The 22,971-nt window shown below is 50.0% G+C and overlaps 1 protein-coding gene across 5 annotated transcripts in view; it reads left to right on the forward strand.

The window, feature by feature from the left end:
* The window catches only part of LOC140395261 (rabphilin-3A-like), a 545,215-nt gene that overhangs the window by 409,121 nt on the left and 113,123 nt on the right, over positions 1 to 22,971 (forward strand). For all 5 annotated transcript variants that reach the window (XM_072482954.1, XM_072482865.1, XM_072483205.1 and 2 more), the window contains one exon: positions 3,855 to 4,019. In XM_072482954.1, the coding sequence (XP_072339055.1) occupies positions 3,855 to 4,019 (165 nt within the window). The remainder of the gene's footprint in view (positions 1 to 3,854; positions 4,020 to 22,971) is intronic.

A 22,971-nucleotide genomic window follows, 5' to 3' on the forward strand; every position in this document is an offset into this window, starting at 1 on the left:
TTAACGGCATCAGACAATAATGAAAGCAGTTTCTATTTTATGGTCACTCGAGTTTTCCATCCCACCTGATAGGGTCATAGACAGTGGGGGGATGAAAATTCTGCCCTGTTGCGTTTCTGATGGAAAAGAGAGGAGGGGTGGGAGGGCTCTGCAATTTATCAGAGACCGTTACATGTTTCAGAGCAGAAAATTAAAGTTATAGATTGCAATAAGTATAACATATTGTTACAGACCGGAGGGGAATTTAAACAGCACTAATTTCTTCCCTTACCACCCATCTGTAAACTGAAAGGTGTTTTAATTTGTTTCCCTCTTTATATTTGTTTCCCTCAGGCTGTTTAGCACAGGGCTAAATCGCTGTCTTTGAAAGCAGACCAAGACAGGCCAGCAGCACGGTTCGATTCCCGTAACAGCTTCCCCGAACAGGCGGCGGGATGTGGCGACTAGGGGCTTTTCACAGTAACTTCATTTGAAGCCTACTTGTGACAATAAGCGATTTTCATTCATTTCATAAGCAGTGGCGTGTTTCCCAACCCCTTGGTTTTGGTGTGAATCAGTTTTCTATTCATAACCCGACAGCAAACTTGAGTTGGGATGAGCTCAATGGGTTAGTTTATTTACACACACTCAAAACGCGAAAGAGGGGTCGCAACACCCTCTCATATTCAGATATCCATAGAATCATCGAGTTTTACAGCACAAAAACAGGCCCTTCAGCTCATCGTGTCTGCGCCGGCCATCTAGCACCTGTCTATTCTAACCCCATTTTCTGGCATTTGGTCCATAGCCTTGTATGCTGTGGCATTTCAAGTGCTTATCTAAATACTTTTTAAATGTTGAGGGTTCCCCCTTTACCGTCCTTTCAGACAGTGAGTTCCAGATTCTAACCACCCACTGGGTGACAACGTTTTTCTTCACATCCTCTCTAAACTTCCTGCTCCTTACCTTATATCTATGCCCCCTGGTTATTGACCCTTCCGGTAAGGGGAAAAGTTCCTTCTTATCCACTCTATTTATGCCCTTCATAATTGTATACACCTCAATCAGTTCCCCCTCAGCTTTCTGGAAAGCAACCCCAGCCTAACTAGCCTCTCTTCATGGCTGAAACGCTTGAGCTCAGGCAACATCCTGGTGAATCTCCTGTGCACCCTCTCTAGTAAAGTGAGGGACAGAGAAAAGAAAGATACACAATACAGAGCCACAGGGAAAATAAATATTCTTTCATGTGGGTTCTCGAGTCTAGAATCAAAATCCAATTAAATGTTCCTTCATGGAGGTTGGTGGGATGAGAACTGATACAGGATAATTCACTGTTCCGGTGTTGTTGACTTTGTGCAGTGAGATAGGTATGCAGAGATGAATCAATCTTGTTGGCAATAGTACAGACTTCCAGCAGAAACAGGGTAGATGGGGCCAGGTGTCCAACCTGGGCCAGAGCTCCTTCAAAATGGGCTGCTACTCAGGTGTTAAACAGCTATTACGATCGCAGCAGATGTTACTATTGGACAGTCAGGTCCCAGAGCGGAACCCTTGCTCAACTTATTGTAACTTTTATTTTTTTGTTTTTCGAGACGTGGATGAACAGAGTTGCAGGACTGCCAATTATATTTGAAGAATAAAACCTTTATTAAACAGGAAAAGATTTAACTATAATACACTACTCCTTAATCCCACCTATATCTCTACAGATGTACACAGATTTATAGGGATAACATAAGTTTCAAGATATACCTTATACTCTAATGTTCTCAGTGAGTACACAGTCCACATAAATAGGTGGAATGTGGTCAGACACACCACACACTGAAACTCCACTCTGAAACCAAGTGACAAATGAAATGAAATCAAATGAAGTTACTGTGAAAAGCCCCGAGTCGCCACATTCCGGCACCTGTTCGGGGAGACTGTTACAGGAATCGAACCGTACCCCTGTGCTTCAATACAACTCCTGTGGATGTCTCATCAAATTTCCCCGGATGCTCGTCACATTATTAGCCAACTGGTCTCACTGGAAGTCTGACTTCCACATGAGAGTCTCCAAACCACTCTCAAAAGACATATTTTGGAATATTCTCCCACAAAAGGCCTTCTCTTGGATACTTTCACCAAGGATCCAGATTCAGGATTAATCAACCTCTCCTTTTGGTACTCTGCTTAGATTACCACATGCTTCTTATGTACCCAGCCACACCAACAGAACGCCACTTCACAGGTGTATTAAGGTGTCCCCAACCTTAGGATTACTTCAGATGTCTGGCTTCTGTGAGAGGTGTTTTCGTCTCAGTTACCTGGTTCTAACTGAACTCAAAAACTTCTACTTTTCAGAGTGGACACCTGGTTGGTAAGCAACAGCTTAGTATTTTTTTATCTATTGTTTTCCCGTCTTGAACTCATAATTATAATGCAGGCAAAGTTTAAAGTGAAACTAAAATCTATAGACATGCAGGCACCTTTGTTTAACTTGAAGTTAACTGAAGTGTTAACCCTTAGCACACAAATACAGAAACACAAATTAAGCTTAAAGTTGTACCTTATTTCTAATACCCACAATACAAATATAAATTGTTTAAACTATCTATTCCCTAACACAGCAGACTTGAGATTTTCAGTTCAGCAAGCACTATTACTGGTTCCACAAGCCAGAGGCCTATGTCACATGACCCCCACCCCCCACTGTCTTTTTTTTAAATTTAGAGTACCCTATTCATTTTTCCAATTAAAGGGCAATTTAGCATGGCCAATCCACCTAGCTTGCACATTTTTGGGTTGTGGGGGCGAAACCCACGCAAACAGGGGACGAATGTGCAAACTCCACACAGACAGTGACCCAGAGCCGGGATCGAACCTGGGACCTCGGTGCCGTGAGGCCGCAGTGCTAACCCACTGTGCCACCGTGCTGCCCCTCCACACTATCTTTGACAATGCATGTATATCTCTCGTCTGGATCCCCGTGATTGTTAAATGTCCCAACCGTTACGAATTGAAAGGAAGGTTGCAGGTTCCATTGTCTTAGCAGGCTGCTGTTGGCTGGTTTAGCACACTGGGCTAAACAGCTAGCTTGTAATGCAGAACAATGCCAACAGGGCGGGTTCAATTCCCCTACCAGCCTCCCCGAACAAGCGCCGGAATGTGGCGACTAGGGGCTTTTCACAGTAACTTCATTGAAGCCTACTTGTGACAATAAGCGATTATTATATTATTATTCCAGGCTGGGTTATTAATTGCAGAAGTTCTTTGTATATAGCTCTCTTTGAAGTTGGCCTGTACAGCCTGCAGAGAGTTCTTTATGGCTCCCCAGATATAATGCAAGTCTCCCCAATACTGCCAGGTAAATTCTACGGGGGTCACAGGCAGTCATAGATTCAGCCATTTTTAAAGGTCTTTGCAAAGTTTTAATTTTTTTTTTCTTTGAAATAGCAGAGAGCATATACCTTGACACACATTTTATTTAAAAATATACAGGGTGTAGTCTTTGTCCCTCAGAATACGGTGTATTGTTTAATTTGAAGTATGGGGGAAAGTCTGTGATCCCAACACAGTTATTGTAATTCCCTGACCTGAACCCCTTCCTGATATGGCTCCTAACTGGGAATATGGAATTGAGCATTTATTTGTTTGTTGGAAGTTAGTGCTGGTGGACCTTCATCTTGGATCACTAACAAGAAATTTGTTGAACTGAATGGCTTTCTATGTTACTTCAGAAGAGTCAAATACAGGGGGCTGGAGCCACGTGGGAGGAGGGCTCAATCTCACCTTTAGGGACAATCCGGTTAGTTAGAGCAGCTACCCTTATTAGTCTGATAACTGACCAGTATTGACTGAGGAATCTTCATTTTCCAAATGTTCTCTTTCAGGCAGTGAGGTTGGCTCAGGGCCGACTGGACGGGCCCCCAGTTATGTTTCCCCAGGACGCAGGCCAACAGAATCACGAGTGGTAGCAGGCAGCGAATATGGCGAAAGTGAGAGCCAGGCTGGATACAGTGGCGAAATGGAGATTGACACCAAGAGGAGCCCAGGAGGTTAGTGAAGTCATTGAAAATGAATGGTGTGCGATTTTTTTTCAAACCACCTGCCGTACCCCGCTATTCTCTCTCTCATGTTCACTTTCCCCTTTAATTATATTTTTTCCTATTCTCTTGCCAATTCTCTCATTCTTGTGTTCTTTCATGAGCACTAACAGTTTTTGTTTCTTTCCAGTTGTATTTACAATTAATTTTGTTCTGTGTGCAGAAAATCACCTGTGATAATCTTCTCATTCTCATCTTGAATGTTATGCAATTTCTGTGCAGCGGGAATGAAGTGCAGTTTCTGTGGAGCGGGAATGAAGTGCGGTTTCTGTGGAGCGGGAATGAAGTGCAGTTTCTGTGGGGAGTGAATGAAGTGCAGTTTCTGTGGGGCGGGAATGAGGTGCAGTTTCTGTGGGGCGGGAATGAAGTGCAGTTTCTGTGGAGCGGGAATGAAGTGCAGTTTCTGTGGAGCGGGAATGAAGTGCAGTTTCTGTGGGGAGTGAATGAAGTGCAGTTTCTGTGGGGCGGGAATGAGGTGCAGTTTCTGTGGGGCGGGAATGAAGTGCAGTTTCTGTGGGGTGTGAATGAAGTGCAGTTTCTGTGCAGCGGGAATGAAGTGCAGTTTCTGTGGGGCGGGAATGAAGTGCAGTTTCTGTGGGGCGGGAATGAAGTGCAGTTTCTGTGGGGTGGGAATGAAGTGCAGTTTCTGTGGAGCGGGAATGAAGTGCAGTTTCTGTGGAGCGGGAATGAAGTGCAGTTTCTGTGGGGGGGGAATGAAGTGCAGTTTCTGTGGAGCGGGAATGAAGTGCGGTTTCTGTGGAGCGGGAATGAAGTGCAGTTTCGGTGGAGCGGGAATGAAGTGCAGTTTCTGTGGAGCGGGAATGAAGTGCAGTTTCTGTGGAGCGGGAATGAAGTGCAGTTTCTGTGGAGCGGGAATGAAATGCAGTTTCTGTGGAGCGGGAATGAAATGCAGTTTCTGTGGAGCGGGAATGAAGTGCAATTTCTGTGGGGCGGGAATGAAATGCAGTTTCTGTGGAGCGGGAATGAAATGCAGTTTCTGTGGGGTGGTAAGAAGTGCAGTTTCTGTGGAGCGGGAATGAAGTGCAGTTTCTGTGGAGCGGGAATGAAGTGCAGTTTCTGTGGAGCGGGAATGAAGTGCAGTTTCTGTGGAGCGGGAATGAAGTGCAGTTTCTGTGGAGCGGGAATGAAGTGCAGTTTCTGTGGTGCAGGAATGAAATGCAGTTTCTGTGGAGCGGGAATGAAGTGCAGTTTCTGTGGAGCGGGAATGAAGTGCAGTTTCTGTGGAGCGGGAATGAAGTGCAGATTCTGTGGAGCGGGAATGAAGTGCAGTTTCTGTGGAGCGGGAATGAAGTGCAGTTTCTGTGGGGTGGGAATGAAGTGCAGTTTCTGTGGGGTGGGAATGAAGTGCAGTGTCTGGGACGGAATGAAGTGCAGTTTCTGTGGAGCGGGAATGAAGTGCAGTTTCTGTGGAGCGGGAATGAAATGCAGTTTCTGTGGAGCGGGAATGAAGTGCAGTTTCTGTGGAGCGGGAATGAAGTGCAGTTTCTGTGGAGCGGGAATGAAGTGCAGTTTCTGTGGAGAGGGAATGAAGTGCAGTTTCTGTGGAGCGGGAATGAAGTGCAGTTTCTGTGGAGCGGGAATGAAGTGCAGTTTCTGTGGAGAGGGAATGAAGTGCAGTTTCTGTGGAGTGGGAATGAAGTGCAGTTTCTGGGGAGCGGGAATGAAATGCAGTTTCTGTGGAGCGGGAATGAAGTGCAGTTTCTGTGGAGCGGGAATGAAGTGCAGTTTCTGTGGAGTGGGAATGAAGTGCAGTTTCTGTGGAGCGGGAATGAAATGCAGTTTCTGTGGAGCGGGAATGAAGTGCAGTTTCTGTGGGGCGGGAATGAAGTGCAGTTCCTGTGGGGCGGGAATGAAGTGCAGTTCCTGTGGGGCGGGAATGAAGTGCAGTTTCTGTGCGGCGGGAATGAAGTGCAGTTTCTGTGGGGCGGGAATGAAGTGCAGTTTCTGTGGGGTGGGAATGAAGTGCAGTTTCTGCGGGGCGGGAATGAAGTGCAGTTTCTGTGGGGCGGGAATGAAATGCAGTTTCTGTGGGGCGGGAATGAAGTGCAGTTTCTGTGGAGCGGGAATGAAATGCAGTTTCTGTGGAGCGGGAATGAAATGCAGTTTCTGTGGAGCGGGAATGAAGTTCAGTTTCTGTGGAGCGGGAATGAAATGCAGTTTCTGTGGAGTGGGAATGAAATGCAGTTTCTGTGGGGTGGGAATGAAGTGCAGATTCTGTGGAGCGGGAATGAAGTGCAGTTTCTGTGGAGCGGGAATGAAGTGCAGTTTCTGTGGGGCGGGAATGAAGTGCAGTTTCTGTGGGGTGGGAATGAAGTGCAGTTTCTGCGGGGCGGGAATGAAGTGCAGTTTCTGTGGGGCGGGAATGAAATGCAGTTTCTGTGGGGCGGGAATGAAGTGCAGTTTCTGTGGAGCGGGAATGAAATGCAGTTTCTGTGGAGCGGGAATGAAATGCAGTTTCTGTGGAGCGGGAATGAAGTTCAGTTTCTGTGGAGCGGGAATGAAATGCAGTTTCTGTGGAGCGGGAATGAAATGCAGTTTCTGTGGGGTGGGAATGAAATGCAGTTTCTGCGGAGCGGGAATGAAGTGCAGTTTCTGCGGAGCGGGAATGAAGTGCAGTTTCTGTGGAGCGGGAATGAAATGCAGTTTCTGTGGGGTGGGAATGAAGTGCAGATTCTGTGGAGCGGGAATGAAATGCAGTTTCTGTGGGGCGGGAATGAAGTGCAGTTTCTGTGGAGCGGGAATGAAATGCAGTTTCTGTGGGGTGGGAATGAAGTGCAGTTTCTGTGGTGCGGGAATGAAATGCAGTTTCTGTGGAGTGGGAATGAAGTGCTGTTTCTGTGGAGCGGGAATGAAGTGCGGTTTCTGTGGAGCGGGAATGAAGTGCGGTTTCTGTGGAGCGGGAATGAAGTGCAGTTACTGTGGGGCGGGAATGAAGTGCGGCTTCTGTGGAGCGGGAATGAAGTGCAGTTTCGGTGGAGCGGGAATGAAGTGCAGTTTCTGTGGTGCGGGAATGAAGTGCAGTTTCTGTGGAGCGGGAATGAAGTGCAGTTTCTGTGGAGCGGGAATGAAGTGCAGTCTCTGTCGGGTGGGAACGAAGTGCAGTTTCTGTGGAGCGGGAATGAAATGCAGTTACTGTGGAGCGGGAATGAAGTACAATTTCTGTGGGGCGGGAATGAAATGCAGTTTCTGTGGAGCGGGAATGAAATGCAGTTTCTGTGGGGTGGTAAGAAGTGCAGTTTCTGTGGAGCGGGAATGAAGTGCAGTTTCTGTGGAGCGGGAATGAAATGCAGTTTCTGTGCGGTGGGAATGAAGTGCAGTGTCTGTGGGACGGAATGAAGTGCAGTTTCTGTGGAGCGGGAATGAAGTGCAGTTTATGTGGAGCGGGAATGAAGTGCAGTTTCTGTGGAGCGGGAATGAAGTGCAGTTTCTGTGGAGCGGGAATGAAATGCAGTTTCTGTGGAGCGGGAATGAAGTGCAGTTTCTGTGGAGCGGGAATGAAGTGCAGTTTCTGTGGAGCGGGAATGAAGTGCAGTTTCTGTGGAGCGGGAATGAAATGCAGTTTCTGTGGGGTGGGAATGAAGTGCAGTGTCTGTGGGACGGAATGAAGTGCAGTTTCTGTGGAGCGGGAATGAAATGCAGTTTCTGTGGAGCGGGAATGAAGTGCAGTTTCTGTGGAGCGGGAATGAAGTGCAGTTTCTGTGGAGCGGGAATGAAATGCAGTTTCTGTGGAGCGGGAATGAAGTGCAGTTTCTGTGGAGTGGGAATGAAATGCAGTTTCTGTGGAGCGGGAATGAAGTGCAGTTTCTGTGGGGCGGGAATGAAGTGCAGTTTCTGTGGAGTGGGAATGAAATGCAGTTTCTGTGGAGCGGGAATGAAGTGCAGTTTCTGTGGGGCGGGAATGAAGTGCAGTTTCTGTGGAGCGGGATTGAAGTGCAGTTTCTGTGGAGCGGGAATGAAATGCAGTTTCTGTGGAGCGGGAATGAAGTGCAGTTTCTGTGGAGCGGGAATGAAGTGCAGTTTCTGTGGAGAGGGAATGAAGTGCAGTTTCTGTGGAGCGGGAATGAAGTGCTGTTTCTGTGGAGCGGCAATGAAGTGCAGTTTCTGTGGAGTGGGAATGAAGTGCAGTTTCTGTGGAGAGGGAATGAAGTGCAGTTTCTGTGGAGCGGGAATGAAGTGCAGTTTTTGTGGAGCGGCAATGAAGTGCAGTTTCTGTGGAGTGGGAATGAAGTGCAGTTTCTGTGGAGAGGGAATGAAGTGCAGTTTCTGTGGAGTGGGAATGAAGTGCAGTTTCTGTGGAGAGGGAATGAAGTGCAGTTTCTGTGGAGCGGGAATGAAGTGCAGTTTTTGTGGAGCGGGAATGAGATGCAGTTTCTGAGGTGCGGGAATGAAGTGCAGTTTCTGTGGGGCGGGAATGAAGTGCAGTTTCTGTGGAACGGGAATGAAATGCAGTTTCTGTGGAGCGAGAATGAAGTGCAGTTTCTGTGGGGCGGGAATGAAGTGCAGTTTCTGTGGAGTGGGAATGAAGTGCAGTTTCTGTGGAGCGGGAATGAAGTGCAGTTTTTGTGGAGCGGGAATGAGATGCAGTTTCTGAGGTGCGGGAATGAAGTGCAGTTTCTGTGGGGCGGGAATGAAGTGCAGTTTCTGTGGAGCGAGAATGAAGTGCAGTTTCTGTGGGGCGGGAATGAAGTGCAGTTTCTGTGGGGCGGGAATGAAGTGCAGTTTCTGTGGGGTGGGAATGAAGTGCAGTTTCTGCGGGGCGGGAATGAAGTGCAGTTTCTGTGGGGCGGGAATGAAATGCAGTTTCTGTGGAGCGGGAATGAAGTGCAGTTTCTGTGGAGCGGGAATGAAATGCAGTTTCTGTGGAGCGGGAATGAAATGCAGTTCCTGTGGAGCGGGAATGAAGTTCAGTTTCTGTGGAGCGGGAATGAAATGCAGTTTCTGTGGAGCGGGAATGAAATGCAGTTTCTGTGGTGCGGGAATGAAGTGCAGTTTCTGTGGGGTGGGAATGAAGTGCAGATTCTGTGGAGCGGGAATGAAGTGCAGTTTCTGTGGAGCGGGAATGAAGTGCGGTTTCTGTGGGGCGGGAATGAAGTGCAGTTTCTGTGGGGTGGGAATGAAGTGCAGTTTCTGTGGAGCGGGAATGAAATGCAGTTTCTGTGGGGTGGGAATGAAGTGCAGTTTCTGTGGGGCGGGAATGAAGTGCAGTTCCGGTGGGGCGGGAATGAAGTGCAGTTCCTGTGGGGCGGGAATGAAGTGCAGTTCCTGTGGGGCGGGAATGAAATGCAGTTTCTGTGCGGCGGGAATGAAGTGCAGTTTCTGTGGGGCGGGAATGAAGTGCATTTTCTGTGGGGTGGGAATGAAGTGCAGTTTCTGCGGGGCGGGAATGAAGTGCAGTTTCTGTGGGGCGGGAATGAAATGCAGTTTCTGTGGGGCGGGAATGAAGTGCAGTTTCTGTGGAGCGGGAATGAAATGCAGTTTCTGTGGAGCGGGAATGAAATGCAGTTTCTGTGGAGCGGGAATGAAGTTCAGTTTCTGTGGAGCGGGAATGAAATGCAGTTTCTGTGGAGCGGGAATGAAATGCAGTTTCTGTGGGGTGGGAATGAAGTGCAGTTTCTGCGGAGCGGGAATGAAGTGCAGTTTCTGTGGAGCGGGAATGAAATGCAGTTTCTGTGGGGTGGGAATGAAGTGCAGATTCTGTGGAGCGGGAATGAAGTGCAGTTTCTGTGGAGTGGGAATGAAGTGCAGTTTCTGTGGAGCGGGAATGAAATGCAGTTTCTGTGGGGTGGGAATGAAGTGCAGTTTCTGTGGTGCGGGAATGAAATGCAGTTTCTGTGGAGTGGGAATGAAGTGCTGTTTCTGTGGAGAGGGAATGAAGTGCAGTTTCTGTGGAGTGGGAATGAAGTGCAGTTTCTGTGGAACGGGAATGAAATGCAGTTTCTGTGGGGCGGGAATGAAGTGCAGTTTCTGTGGAGAGGGAATGAAGTGCAGTTTCTGTGCGGCGGGAATGAAGTGCAGTTTCTGTGGGGCGGGAATGAAGTGCAGTTTCTGTGGGGCGGGAATGAAGGGCAGTTTCTGTGGGGCGGGAATGAAATGCAGTTTCTGTGGGGCGGGAATGAAGTGCAGTTTCTGTGGAGCGGGAATGAAATGCAGTTTCTGTGGAGCGGGAATGAAATGCAGTTTCTGTGGAGCGGGAATGAAGTTCAGTTTCTGTGGAGCGGGAATGAAATGCAGTTTCTGTGGAGCGGGAATGAAATGCAGTTTCTGTGGGGTGGGAATGAAGTGCAGTTTCTGCGGAGCGGGAATGAAGTGCAGTTTCTGTGGAGCGGGAATGAAATGCAGTTTCTGTGGGGTGGGAATGAAGTGCAGATTCTGTGGAGCGGGAATGAAGTGCAGTTTCTGTGGAGTGGGAATGAAGTGCAGTTTCTGTGGAGCGGGAATGAAATGCAGTTTCTGTGGGGTGGGAATGAAGTGCAGTTTCTGTGGTGCGGGAATGAAATGCAGTTTCTGTGGAGTGGGAATGAAGTGCTGTTTCTGTGGAGAGGGAATGAAGTGCTGTTTATGTGGAGTGGGAATGAAGTGCAGTTTCTGTGCAGCGGGAATGAAGTGCAGTTTCTGTGGGGCGGGAATGAAGTGCAGTTTCTGTGGGGCGGGAATGAAGTGCAGTTTCTGTGGGGCGGGAATGAAGTGCAGTTTCTGTGGGGCGGGAATGAAGTGCAGTTTCTGTGCAGCGGGAATGAAGTGCAGTTTCTCTGGGGCGGGAATGAAGTGCAGTTCCGGTGGGGCGGGAATGAAGTGCAGTTCCTGTGGGGCGGGAATGAAGTGCAGTTCCTGTGGGGCGGGAATGAAATGCAGTTTCTGTGCGGCGGGAATGAAGTGCAGTTTCTGTGGGGCGGGAATGAAGTGCATTTTCTGTGGGGTGGGAATGAAGTGCAGTTTCTGTGCAGCGGGAATGAAGTGCAGTTTCTGTGCGGCGGGAATGAAGTGCAGTTTCTGCGGGGCGGGAATGAAATGCAGTTTCTGTGGGGCGGGAATGAAGTGCAGTTTCTGTGGAGCGGGAATGAAATGCAGTTTCTGTGGAGCGGGAATGAAATGCAGTTTCTGTGGAGCGGGAATGAAGTTCAGTTTCTGTGGAGCGGGAATGAAATGCAGTTTCTGTGGAGCGGGAATGAAATGCAGTTTCTGTGGGGTGGGAATGAAGTGCAGTTTCTGCGGAGCGGGAATGAAGTGCAGTTTCTGTGGAGCGGGAATGAAATGCAGTTTCTGTGGGGTGGGAATGAAGTGCAGATTCTGTGGAGCGGGAATGAAGTGCAGTTTCTGTGGAGTGGGAATGAAGTGCAGTTTCTGTGGAGCGGGAATGAAATGCAGTTTCTGTGGGGTGGGAATGAAGTGCAGTTTCTGTGGTGCGGGAATGAAATGCAGTTTCTGTGGAGTGGGAATGAAGTGCTGTTTCTGTGGAGAGGGAATGAAGTGCTGTTTATGTGGAGCGGGAATGAAGTGCAGTTTCTGTGCAGCGGGAATGAAGTGCAGTTTCTGTGGGGCGGGAATGAAGTGCAGTTTCTGTGGGGCGGGAATGAAATGCAGTTTCTGTGGGGCGGGAATGAAGTGCAGTTTCTGTGGAGCGGGAATGAAATGCAGTTTCTGTGGAGCGGGAATGAAGTGCGGTTTCTGTGGAGCGGGAATGAAGAGCGGTTTCTGTGGGGCGGGAATGAAGTGCGGTTTCTGTGGGGCGGGAATGAAGTGCGGCTTCTGTGGGGCGGGAATGAAGTGCGGCTTCTGTGGAGCGGGAATGAAGTGCAGTTTCGGTGGAGCGGGAATGAAGTGCAGTTTCTGTGGTGCGGGAATGAAGTGCAGTTTCTGTGGAGAGGGAATGAAGTGCAGTTTCTGTGGAGTGGGAATGAAGTGCAGTTTCTGTGGAGCGGGAATGAAGTGCGGTTTTTGTGGAGCGGAAATGAGATGCAGTTTCTGAGGTGCGGGAATGAAGTGCAGTTTCTGTGGGGCGGGAATGAAGTGCAGTTTCTGTGGAACGGGAATGAAATGCAGTTTCTGTGGAGCGGGAATGAAGTGCAGTTTCTGTGGGGCGGAAATGAGATGCAGTTTCTGAGGTGCGGGAATGAAATGCAGTTTCTGTGGGGCGGGAATGAAGTGCAGTTTCTGTGGAACGGGAATGAAATGCAGTTTCTGTGGAGCGGGAATGAAGTGCAGTTTCTGTGGGGCGGGAATGAAGTGCAGTTTCTGTGGAGCGGGAATGAAGTGCAGTTTCTGTGGAGCGGGAATGAAGTGCCGTTTCTGTGGTGCGGGAATGAAGTGCAGTTTCTGTGGAGAGGGAATGAAGTGCAGTTTCTGTGGAGTGGGAATGAAGTGCAGTTTCTGTGGAGCGGGAATGAAGTGCGGTTTTTGTGGAGCGGAAATGAGATGCAGTTTCTGAGGTGCGGGAATGAAGTGCAGTTTCTGTGGGGCGGGAATGAAGTGCAGTTTCTGTGGAACGGGAATGAAATGCAGTTTCTGTGGAGCGGGAATGAAGTGCAGTTTCTGTGGGGCGGAAATGAGATGCAGTTTCTGAGGTGCGGGAATGAAATGCAGTTTCTGTGGGGCGGGAATGAAGTGCAGTTTCTGTGGAACGGGAATGAAATGCAGTTTCTGTGGAGCGGGAATGAAGTGCAGTTTCTGTGGGGCGGGAATGAAGTGCAGTTTCTGTGGAGCGGGAATGAAGTGCAGTTTCTGTGGAGAGGGAATGAAGTGCAGTTTCTGTGGGGCGGGAATGAAGTGCAGTTTCTGTGGAGCGGGAATGAAGTGCAGTTTCTGTGGGGCGGGAATGAAGTGCAGTTTCTCTGGAGTGGGAATGAAGTGCAGTTTCTGTGGAGCGGGAATGAAGTGCAGTTTCTGTGGAGCGGGAATGAAGTGCAGTTTCTGTGGAGAGGGAATGAAGTGCAGTTTCTGTGGGGCGGGAATGAAGTGCAGTTTCTGTGGAGCGGGAATGAAGTGCAGTTTCTGTGGAGCGGGAATGAAGTGCAGTTTCTGTGGAGCGGGAATGAAGTGCAGTTTCTGTGGGGCGGGAATGAAGTGCAGTTCCTGTGGGGCGGGAATGAAGTGCAGTTCCTGTGGGGCGGGAATGAAGTGCAGTTCCTGTGGGGCGGGAATGAAGTGCAGTTTCTGTGCGGCGGGAATGAAGTGCAGTTTCTGTGGGGTGGGAATGAAGTGCAGTTTCTGCGGGGCGGGAATGAAGTGCAGTTTCTGTGGGGCGGGAATGAAATGCAGTTTCTGTGGGGCGGGAATGAAGTGCAGTTTCTGTGGAGCGGGAATGAAATGCAGTTTCTGTGGAGCGGGAATGAAATGCAGTTTCTGTGGAGCGGGAATGAAGTTCAGTTTCTGTGGAGCGGGAATGAAATGCAGTTTCTGTGGAGCGGGAATGAAATGCAGTTTCTGTGGGGTGGGAATGAAGTGCAGTTTCTGCGGAGCGGGAATGAAGTGCAGTTTCTGTGGAGCGGGAATGAAATGCAGTTTCTGTGGGGTGGGAATGAAGTGCAGATTCTGTGGAGCGGGAATGAAGTGCAGTTTCTGTGGAGTGGGAATGAAGTGCAGTTTCTGTGGAGCGGGAATGAAATGCAGTTTCTGTGGGGTGGGAATGAAGTGCAGTTTCTGTGGAGAGGGAATGAAGTGCTGTTTATGTGGAGCGGGAATGAAGTGCAGTTTCTGTGCAGCGGGAATGAAGTGCAGTTTCTGTGGGGCGGGAATGAAGTGCAGTTTCTGTGGGGCGGGAATGAAATGCAGTTTCTGTGGGGCGGGAATGAAGTGCAGTTTGTGTGGAGCGGGAATGAATTGCAGTTTCTGTGGAGCGGGAATGAAATGCAGTTTCTGTGGAGCGGGAATGAAGTTCAGTTTCTGTGGAGCGGGAATGAAATGCAATTTCTGTGGAGCGGGAATGAAATGCAGTTTCTGTGGGGTGGGAATGAAGTGCAGTTTCTGCGGAGCGGGAATGAAGTGCAGTTTCTGTGGAGCGGGAATGAAATGCAGTTTCTGTGGGGTGGGAATGAAGTGCAGATTCTGTGGAGCGGGAATGAAGTGCAGTTTCTGTGGAGTGGGAATGAAGTGCAGTTTCTGTGGAGCGGGAATGAAATGCAGTTTCTGTGGGGTGGGAATGAAGTGCAGTTTCTGTGGTGCGGGAATGAAATGCAGTTTCTGTGGAGTGGGAATGAAGTGCTGTTTCTGTGGAGAGGGAATGAAGTGCTGTTTATGTGGAGCGGGAATGAAGTGCAGTTTCTGTGCAGCGGGAATGAAGTGCAGTTTCTGTGGGGCGGGAATGAAGTGCAGTTTCTGTGGAGCGGGAATGAAGTGCTGTTTCTGTGGAGCGGCAATGAAGTGCAGTTTCTGTGGAGAGGGAATGAAGTGCAGTTTCTGTGGAGAGGGAATGAAGTGCAGTTTCTGTGGAGCGGGAATGAAGTGCAGTTTCTGTGGGGTGGGAATGAAGTGCAGTTTCTGTGGAGCGGGAATGAAGTGCAGTTTCTGTGGGGTGGGAATGAAGTGCAGTTTTTGTGGAGCGGAAATGAGATGCAGTTTCTGAGGTGCGGGAATGAAGTGCAGTTTCTGTGGGGCGGGAATGAAGTGCAGTTTCTGTGGAACGGGAATGAAATGCAGTTTCTGTGGAGCGGGAATGAAGTGCAGTTTCTGTGGGGCGGGAATGAAATGCAGTTTCTGTGGGGCGGGAATGAAGTGCAGTTTCTGTGGAGTGGGAATGAAGTGCAGTTTCTGTGGAGCGGGAATGAAGTGCAGTTTCTGTGGAGCGGGAATGAAATGCAGTTTCTGTGGGGCGGGAATGAAGTGCAGTTTCTGTGGGGCGGGAATGAAGTGCAGTTTCTGTGGGGCGGGAATGAAATGCAGTTTCTGTGGGGCGGAAATGAAGTGCAGTTTCTGTGGAGTGGGAATGAAATGCAGTTTCTGCGGGGTGGGAATGAAGTGCAGTTTCTGTGGGGCGGGAATGAAATGCAGTTTCTGCGGGGTGGGAATGAAATGCAGTTTCTGTGGGGCGGGAATGAAATGCAGTTTCTGTGGGGCGGGAATGAAGTGCAGTTTCTGTGGAGCGGGAATGAAGTGCAGTTTCTGTGGAGCGGGAATGAAGTGCAGTTTCTGTGGAGCGGGAATGAAGTGCAGTTTCTGTGGAGCGGGAATGAAATGCAGTTTCTGTGGAGCGGGAATGAAATGCAGTTTCTGTGGGGCGGGAATGAAATGCAGTTTCTGTGGGGTGGGAATGAAGTGCAGTTTCTGTGGAGCGGGAATGAAGTGCAGTTTCTGTGGGGGGGGGAATGAAGTGCAGTTTCTGTGGGGCGGGAATGAAATGCAGTTTCTGTGGGGCGGGAATGAAGTGCAGTTTCTGTGGAGCGGGAATGAAGTGCAGTTTCTGTGGAGCGGGAATGAAGTGCAGTTTCTGTGGAGCGGGAATGAAGTGCAGTTTCTGTGGAGCGGGAATGAAATGCAGTTTCTGTGGAGCGGGAATGAAGTGCAGTTTCTGTGGGGCGGGAATGAAGTGCAGTTTCTGTGGAGAGGGAATGAAGTGCAGTTACTGTGGGGCGGGAATGAAGTGCAGTTTCTGTGGAGCGGGAATGAAATGCAGTTTCTGTGGAGCGGGAATGAAGTGCAGTTTCTGTGGGGCGGGAATGAAGTGCAGTTCCTGTGGGGCGGGAATGAAGTGCAGTTCCTGTGGGGCGGGAATGAAGTGCAGTTCCTGTGGGGCGGGAATGAAGTGCAGTTTCTGTGCGGCGGGAATGAAGTGCAGTTTCTGTGGGGCGGGAATGAAGTGCAGTTTCTGTGGGGTGGGAATGAAGTGCAGTTTCTGCGGGGCGGGAATGAAATGCAGTTTCTGTGGGGCGGGAATGAAGTGCAGTTTCTGTGGAGCGGGAATGAACTGCAGTTTCTGTGGAGCGGGAATGAAATGCAGTTTCTGTGGAGCGGGAATGAAGTTCAGTTTCTGTGGAGCGGGAATGAAATGCAGTTTCTGTGGAGCGGGAATGAAATGCAGTTTCTGTGGGGTGGGAATGAAGTGCAGTTTCTGCGGGGTGGGAATGAAGTGCAGTTTCTGCGGAGCGGGAATGAAGTGCAGTTTCTGTGGAGCGGGAATGAAATGCAGTTTCTGTGGGGTGGGAATGAAGTGCAGATTCTGTGGAGCGGGAATGAAGTGCAGTTTCTGTGGAGTGGGAATGAAGTGCAGTTTCTGTGGAGCGGGAATGAAATGCAGTTTCTGTGGGGTGGGAATGAAGTGCAGTTTCTGTGGTGCGGGAATGAAATGCAGTTTCTGTGGAGTGGGAATGAAGTGCTGTTTCTGTGGAGAGGGAATGAAGTGCTGTTTATGTGGAGCGGGAATGAAGTGCAGTTTCTGTGCAGCGGGAATGAAGTGCAGTTTCTGTGGGGCGGGAATGAAGTGCAGTTTCTGTGGAGCGGGAATGAAGTGCTGTTTCTGTGGAGCGGCAATGAAGTGCAGTTTCTGTGGAGCGGGAATGAAGTGCAGTTTCTGTGGAGAGGGAATGAAGTGCGGTTTCTGTGGGGCGGGAATGAAATGCAGTTTCTGTGGAGTGGGAATGAAGTGCAGTTTCTGTGGAGCGGGAATGAAGTGCAGTTTTTGTGGAGCGGAAATGAGATGCAGTTTCTGAGGTGCGGGAATGAAGTGCAGTTTCTGTGGAGCGGGAATGAAGTGCAGTTTCTGTGGGGCGGGAATGAAGTGCAGTTTCTGTGGAACGGGAATGAAATGCAGTTTCTGTGGAGCGGGAATGAAGTGCAGTTTCTGTGGGGCGGGAATGAAATGCAGTTTCTGTGGGGCGGGAATGAAGTGCAGTTTCTGTGGAGTGGGAATGAAGTGCAGTTTCTGTGGAGCGGGAATGAAGTGCAGTTTCTGTGGAGCGGGAATGAAATGCAGTTTCTGTGGGGCGGGAATGAAGTGCAGTTTCTGTGGAGTGGGAATGAAGTGCAGTTTCTGTGGAGCGGGAATGAAATGCAGTTTCTGTGGGGCGGGAATGAAGTGCAGTTTCTGTGGGGCGGGAATGAAATGCAGTTTCTGTGGGGCGGGAATGAAATGCAGTTTCTGTGGGGCGGGAATGAAGTGCAGTTTCTGTGGGGCGGGAATGAAATGCAGTTTCTGTGGGGCGGGAATGAAGTGCAGTTTCTGTGGAGTGGGAATGAAGTGCAGTTTCTGTGGAGCGGGAATGAAATGCAGTTTCTGCGGGGTGGGAATGAAGTGCAGTTTCTGTGGGGCGGGAATGAAATGCAGTTTCTGCGGGGTGGGAATGAAGTGCAGTTTCTGTGGGGCGGGAATGAAATGCAGTTTCTGTGGGGCGGGAATGAAGTGCAGTTTCTGTGGAGCGGGAATGAAGTGCAGTTTCTGTGGAGCGGGAATGAAGTGCAGTTTCTGTGGAGCGGGAATGAAGTGCAGTTTCTGTGGAGAGGGAATGAAGTGCAGTTACTGTGGGGCGGGAATGAAGTGCAGTTTCTGTGGAGCGGGAATGAAATGCAGTTTCTGTGGAGCGGGAATGAAGTGCAGTTTCTGTGCAGCGGGAATGAAGTGCAGTTCCTGTGGGGCGGGAATGAAGTGCAGTTCCTGTGGGGCGGGAATGAAGTGCAGTTTCTGTGCGGCGGGAATGAAGTGCAGTTTCTGTGGGGCGGGAATGAAGTGCAGTTTCTGTGGGGTGGGAATGAAGTGCAGTTTCTGCGGGGCGGGAATGAAGTGCAGTTTCTGTGGGGCGGGAATGAAATGCAGTTTCTGTGGGGCGGGAATGAAGTGCAGTTTCTGTGGAGCGGGAATGAAATGCAGTTTCTGTGGAGCGGGAATGAAATGCAGTTTCTGTGGAGCGGGAATGAAGTTCAGTTTCTGTGGAGCGGGAATGAAATGCAGTTTCTGTGGAGCGGGAATGAAATGCAGTTTCTGTGGGGTGGGAATGAAGTGCAGTTTCTGCGGGGTGGGAATGAAGTGCAGTTTCTGCGGAGCGGGAATGAAGTGCAGTTTCTGTGGAGCGGGAATGAAATGCAGTTTCTGTGGGGTGGGAATGAAGTGCAGATTCTGTGGAGCGGGAATGAAGTGCAGTTTCTGTGGAGTGGGAATGAAGTGCAGTTTCTGTGGAGCGGGAATGAAATGCAGTTTCTGTGGGGCGGGAATGAAGTGCAGTTTCTGTGGAGCGGGAATGAAATGCAGTTTCTGTGGGGTGGGAATGAAGTGCAGTTTCTGTGGTGCGGGAATGAAATGCAGTTTCTGTGGAGTGGGAATGAAGTGCTGTTTCTGTGGAGAGGGAATGAAGTGCTGTTTATGTGGAGCGGGAATGAAGTGCAGTTTCTGTGCAGCGGGAATGAAGTGCAGTTTCTGTGGGGCGGGAATGAAGTGCAGTTTCTGTGGGGCGGGAATGAAATGCAGTTTCTGTGGGGCGGGAATGAAGTGCAGTTTCTGTGGAGCGGGAATGAAATGCAGTTTCTGTGGAGCGGGAATGAAATGCAGTTTCTGTGGAGCGGGAATGAAGTTCAGTTTCTGTGGAGCGGGAATGAAATGCAGTTTCTGTGGAGCGGGAATGAAATGCAGTTTCTGTGGGGTGGGAATGAAGTGCAGTTTCTGCGGAGCGGGAATGAAGTGCAGTTTCTGTGGAGCGGGAATGAAATGCAGTTTCTGTGGGGTGGGAATGAAGTGCAGATTCTGTGGAGCGGGAATGAAGTGCAGTTTCTGTGGAGTGGGAATGAAGTGTAGTTTCTGTGGAGCGGGAATGAAATGCAGTTTCTGTGGGGTGGGAATGAAGTGCAGTTTCTGTGGAGAGGGAATGAAGTGCTGTTTATGTGGAGCGGGAATGAAGTGCAGTTTCTGTGGAGTGAGAATGAAGTGCTGTTTCTGTGGAGAGGGAATGAAGTGCTGTTTATGTGGAGCGGGAATGAAGTGCAGTTTCTGTGCAGCGGGAATGAAGTGCAGTTTCTGTGGGGCGGGAATGAAGTGCAGTTTCTGTGGGGCGGGAATGAAGTGCAGTTTCTGTGGGGTGTGAATGAAGTGCAGTTTCTGTGGGGCGGGAATGAAGTGCAGTTTCTGTGGGGCGGGAGTGAAGTGCAGTTTCTGTGGGGCGGGAGTGAAGTGCAGTTTCTGTGGGGCGGGAATGAAGTGCAGTTTCTGTGGGGTGGGAATGAAGTGCAGTTTCTGTGGAGCGGGAATGAAGTGCGGTTTCTGTGGAGCGGGAATGAAGTGCGGTTTCTGTGGGGCGGGAATGAAGTGCAGTTTCTGTGGGGCGGGAATGAAGTGCGGCTTCTGTGGAGCGGGAATGAAGTGCAGTTTCGGTGGAGCGGGAATGAAATGCAGTTTCTGTGGGGTGGTAAGAAGTGCAGTTTCTGTGGAGCGGGAATGAAGTGCAGTCTCTGTCGGGCGGGAACGAAGTGCAGTTTCTGTGGAGCGGGAATGAAGTACAATTTCTGTGGGGTGGGAATGAAATGCAGTTTCTGTGGAGCGGGAATGAAATGCAGTTTCTGTGGGGTGGTAAGAAGTGCAGTTTCTGTGGAGCGGGAATGAAGTGCAGTTTCTGTGGAGCGGGAATGAAGTGCAGTTTCTGTGCAGCGGGAATGAAGTGCAGTTTCTGTGGGGCGGGAATGAAGTGCAGTTTCTGTGGAGCGGGAATGAAGTGCTGTTTCTGTGGAGCGGCAATGAAGTGCAGTTTCTGTGGAGCGGGAATGAAGTGCAGTTTCTGTGGAGCGGGAATGAAGTGCAGTTTCTGTGGAGAGGGAATGAAGTGCAGTTTCTGTGGAGTGGGAATGAAGTGCAGTTTCTGTGGAGCGGGAATGAAGTGCAGTTTTTGTGGAGCGGAAATGAGATGCAGTTTCTGAGGTGCGGGAATGAAGTGCAGTTTCTGTGGGGCGGGAATGAAGTGCAGTTTCTGTGGAACGGGAATGAAATGCAGTTTCTGTGGAGCGGGAATGAAGTGCAGTTTCTGTGGGGCGGGAATGAAATGCAGTTTCTGTGGGGCGGGAATGAAGTGCAGTTTCGGTGGAGCGGGAATGAAGTGCAGTTTCTGTGGAGCGGGAATGAAGTGCAGTTTCTGTGGAGCGGGAATGAAATGCAGTTTCTGTGGGGCGGGAATGAAGTGCAGTTTCTGTGGAGTGGGAATGAAGTGCAGTTTCTGCGGGGCGGGAATGAAATGCAGTTTCTGAGGGGTGGGAATGAAGTGCAGTTTCTGTGGGGCGGGAATGAAATGCAGTTTCTGCGGGGTGGGAATGAAGTGCAGTTTCTGTGGGGCGGGAATGAAATGCAGTTTCTGTGGGGCGGGAATGAAGTGCAGTTTCTGTGGAGTGGGAATGAAGTGCAGTTTCTGTGGAGCGGGAATGAAGTGCAGTTTCTGTGGAGCGGGAATGAAGTGCAGTTTCTGTGGAGAGGGAATGAAGTGCAGTTACTGTGGGGCGGGAATGAAGTGCAGTTTCTGTGGAGCGGGAATGAAATGCAGTTTCTGTGGAGCGGGAATGAAGTGCAGTTTCTGTGGGGCGGGAATGAAGTGCAGTTCCTGTGGGGCGGGAATGAAGTGCAGTTCCTGTGGGGCGGGAATGAAGTGCAGTTCCTGTGGGGCGGGAATGAAGTGCTGTTTCTGTGGAGCGGGAATGAAGTGCAGTTCCTGTGGGGCGGGAATGAAGTGCAGTTTCTGTGCGGCGGGAATGAAGTGCAGTTTCTGTGGGGCGGGAATGAAGTGCAGTTTCTGTGGGGTGGGAATGAAGTGCAGTTTCTGCGGGGCGGGAATGAAGTGCAGTTTCTGTGGGGCGGGAATGAAATGCAGTTTCTGTGGGGCGGGAATGAAGTGCAGTTTCTGTGGAGCGGGAATGAAATGCAGTTTCTGTGGAGCGGGAATGAAATGCAGTTTCTGTGGAGCGGGAATGAAGTTCAGTTTCTGTGGAGCGGGAATGAAATGCAGTTTCTGTGGAGCGGGAATGAAATGCAGTTTCTGTGGGGTGGGAATGAAGTGCAGTTTCTGCGGAGCGGGAATGAAGTGCAGTTTCTGTGGAGCGGGAATGAAATGCAGTTTCTGTGGGGTGGGAATGAAGTGCAGATTCTGTGGAGCGGGAATGAAGTGCAGTTTCTGTGGAGTGGGAATGAAGTGCAGTTTCTGTGGAGCGGGAATGAAATGCAGTTTCTGTGGGGTGGGAATGAAGTGCAGTTTCTGTGGTGCGGGAATGAAATGCAGTTTCTGTGGAGTGGGAATGAAGTGCTGTTTCTGTGGAGAGGGAATGAAGTGCTGTTTATGTGGAGCGGGAATGAAGTGCAGTTTCTGTGCAGCGGGAATGAAGTGCAGTTTCTGTGGGGCGGGAATGAAGTGCAGTTTCTGTGGGGCGGGAATGAAATGCAGTTTCTGTGGGGCGGGAATGAAGTGCAGTTTCTGTGGAGCGGGAATGAAATGCAGTTTCTGTGGAGCGGGAATGAAATGCAGTTTCTGTGGAGCGGGAATGAAGTTCAGTTTCTGTGGAGCGGGAATGAAATGCAGTTTCTGTGGAGCGGGAATGAAATGCAGTTTCTGTGGGGTGGGAATGAAGTGCAGTTTCTGCGGAGCGGGAATGAAGTGCAGTTTCTGTGGAGCGGGAATGAAATGCAGTTTCTGTGGGGTGGGAATGAAGTGCAGATTCTGTGGAGCGGGAATGAAGTGCAGTTTCTGTGGAGTGGGAATGAAGTGCAGTTTCTGTGGAGCGGGAATGAAATGCAGTTTCTGTGGGGTGGGAATGAAGTGCAGTTTCTGTGGAGTGAGAATGAAGTGCTGTTTATGTGGAGCGGGAATGAAGTGCAGTTTCTGTGCAGCGGGAATGAAGTGCAGTTTCTGTGGGGCGGGAATGAAGTGCAGTTTCTGTGGGGCGGGAATGAAGTGCAGTTTCTGTGGGGTGTGAATGAAGTGCAGTTTCTGTGGGGCGGGAATGAAGTGCAGTTTCTGTGGGGCGGGAGTGAAGTGCAGTTTCTGTGGGGCGGGAATGAAGTGCAGTTTCTGTGGTGTGGGAATGAAGTGCAGTTTCTGTGGAGCGGGAATGAAGTGCGGTTTCTGTGGAGCGGGAATGAAGTGCGGTTTCTGTGGGGCGGGAATGAAGTGCAGTTTCTGTGGGGCGGGAATGAAGTGCGGCTTCTGTGGAGCGGGAATGAAGTGCAGTTTCGGTGGAGCGGGAATGAAGTGCAGTTTCTGTGGTGCGGGAATGAAGTGCAGTTTCTGTGGAGCGGGAATGAAGTGCAGTTTCTGTGGAGCGGGAATGAAGTGCAGTCTCTGTCGGGCGGGAACGAAGTGCAGTTTCTGTGGAGCGGGAATGAAGTACAATTTCTGTGGGGTGGGAATGAAATGCAGTTTCTGTGGAGCGGGAATGAAATGCAGTTTCTGTGGGGTGGTAAGAAGTGCAGTTTCTGTGGAGCGGGAATGAAGTGCAGTTTCTGTGGAGCGGGAATGAAATGCAGTTTCTGTGCGGTGGAAATGAAGTGCAGTGTCTGTGGGACGGAATGAAGTGCAGTTTCTGTGGAGCGGGAATGAAGTGCAGTTTATGTGGTGCGGGAATGAAATGCAGTTTCTGTGGAGCGGGAATGAAATGCAGTTTCTGTGGAGCGGGAATGAAGTGCAGTTTCTGTGGAGCGGGAATGAAATGCAGTTTCTGTGGAGCGGGAATGAAGTGCAGTTTCTGTGGAGCGGGAATGAAGTGCAGTTTCTGTGGGGCGGGAATGAAATGCAGTTTCTGTGGAGTGGGAATGAAGTGCAGTTTCTGTGGAGAGGGAATGAAGTGCAGTTTCTTTGGAGCGGGAATGAAATGCAGTTTCTGTGGAGCGGGAATGAAATGCAGTTTCTGTGGAGTGGGAATGAAGTGCTGTTTCTGTGGAGCGGCAATGAAGTGCAGTTTCTGTGGAGTGGGAATGAAGTGCAGTTTCTGTGGAGAGGGAATG

Source organism: Scyliorhinus torazame, chromosome 1 (genome assembly GCF_047496885.1).
Source record: "Scyliorhinus torazame isolate Kashiwa2021f chromosome 1, sScyTor2.1, whole genome shotgun sequence".
NCBI lineage: Eukaryota > Metazoa > Chordata > Chondrichthyes > Carcharhiniformes > Scyliorhinidae > Scyliorhinus > Scyliorhinus torazame.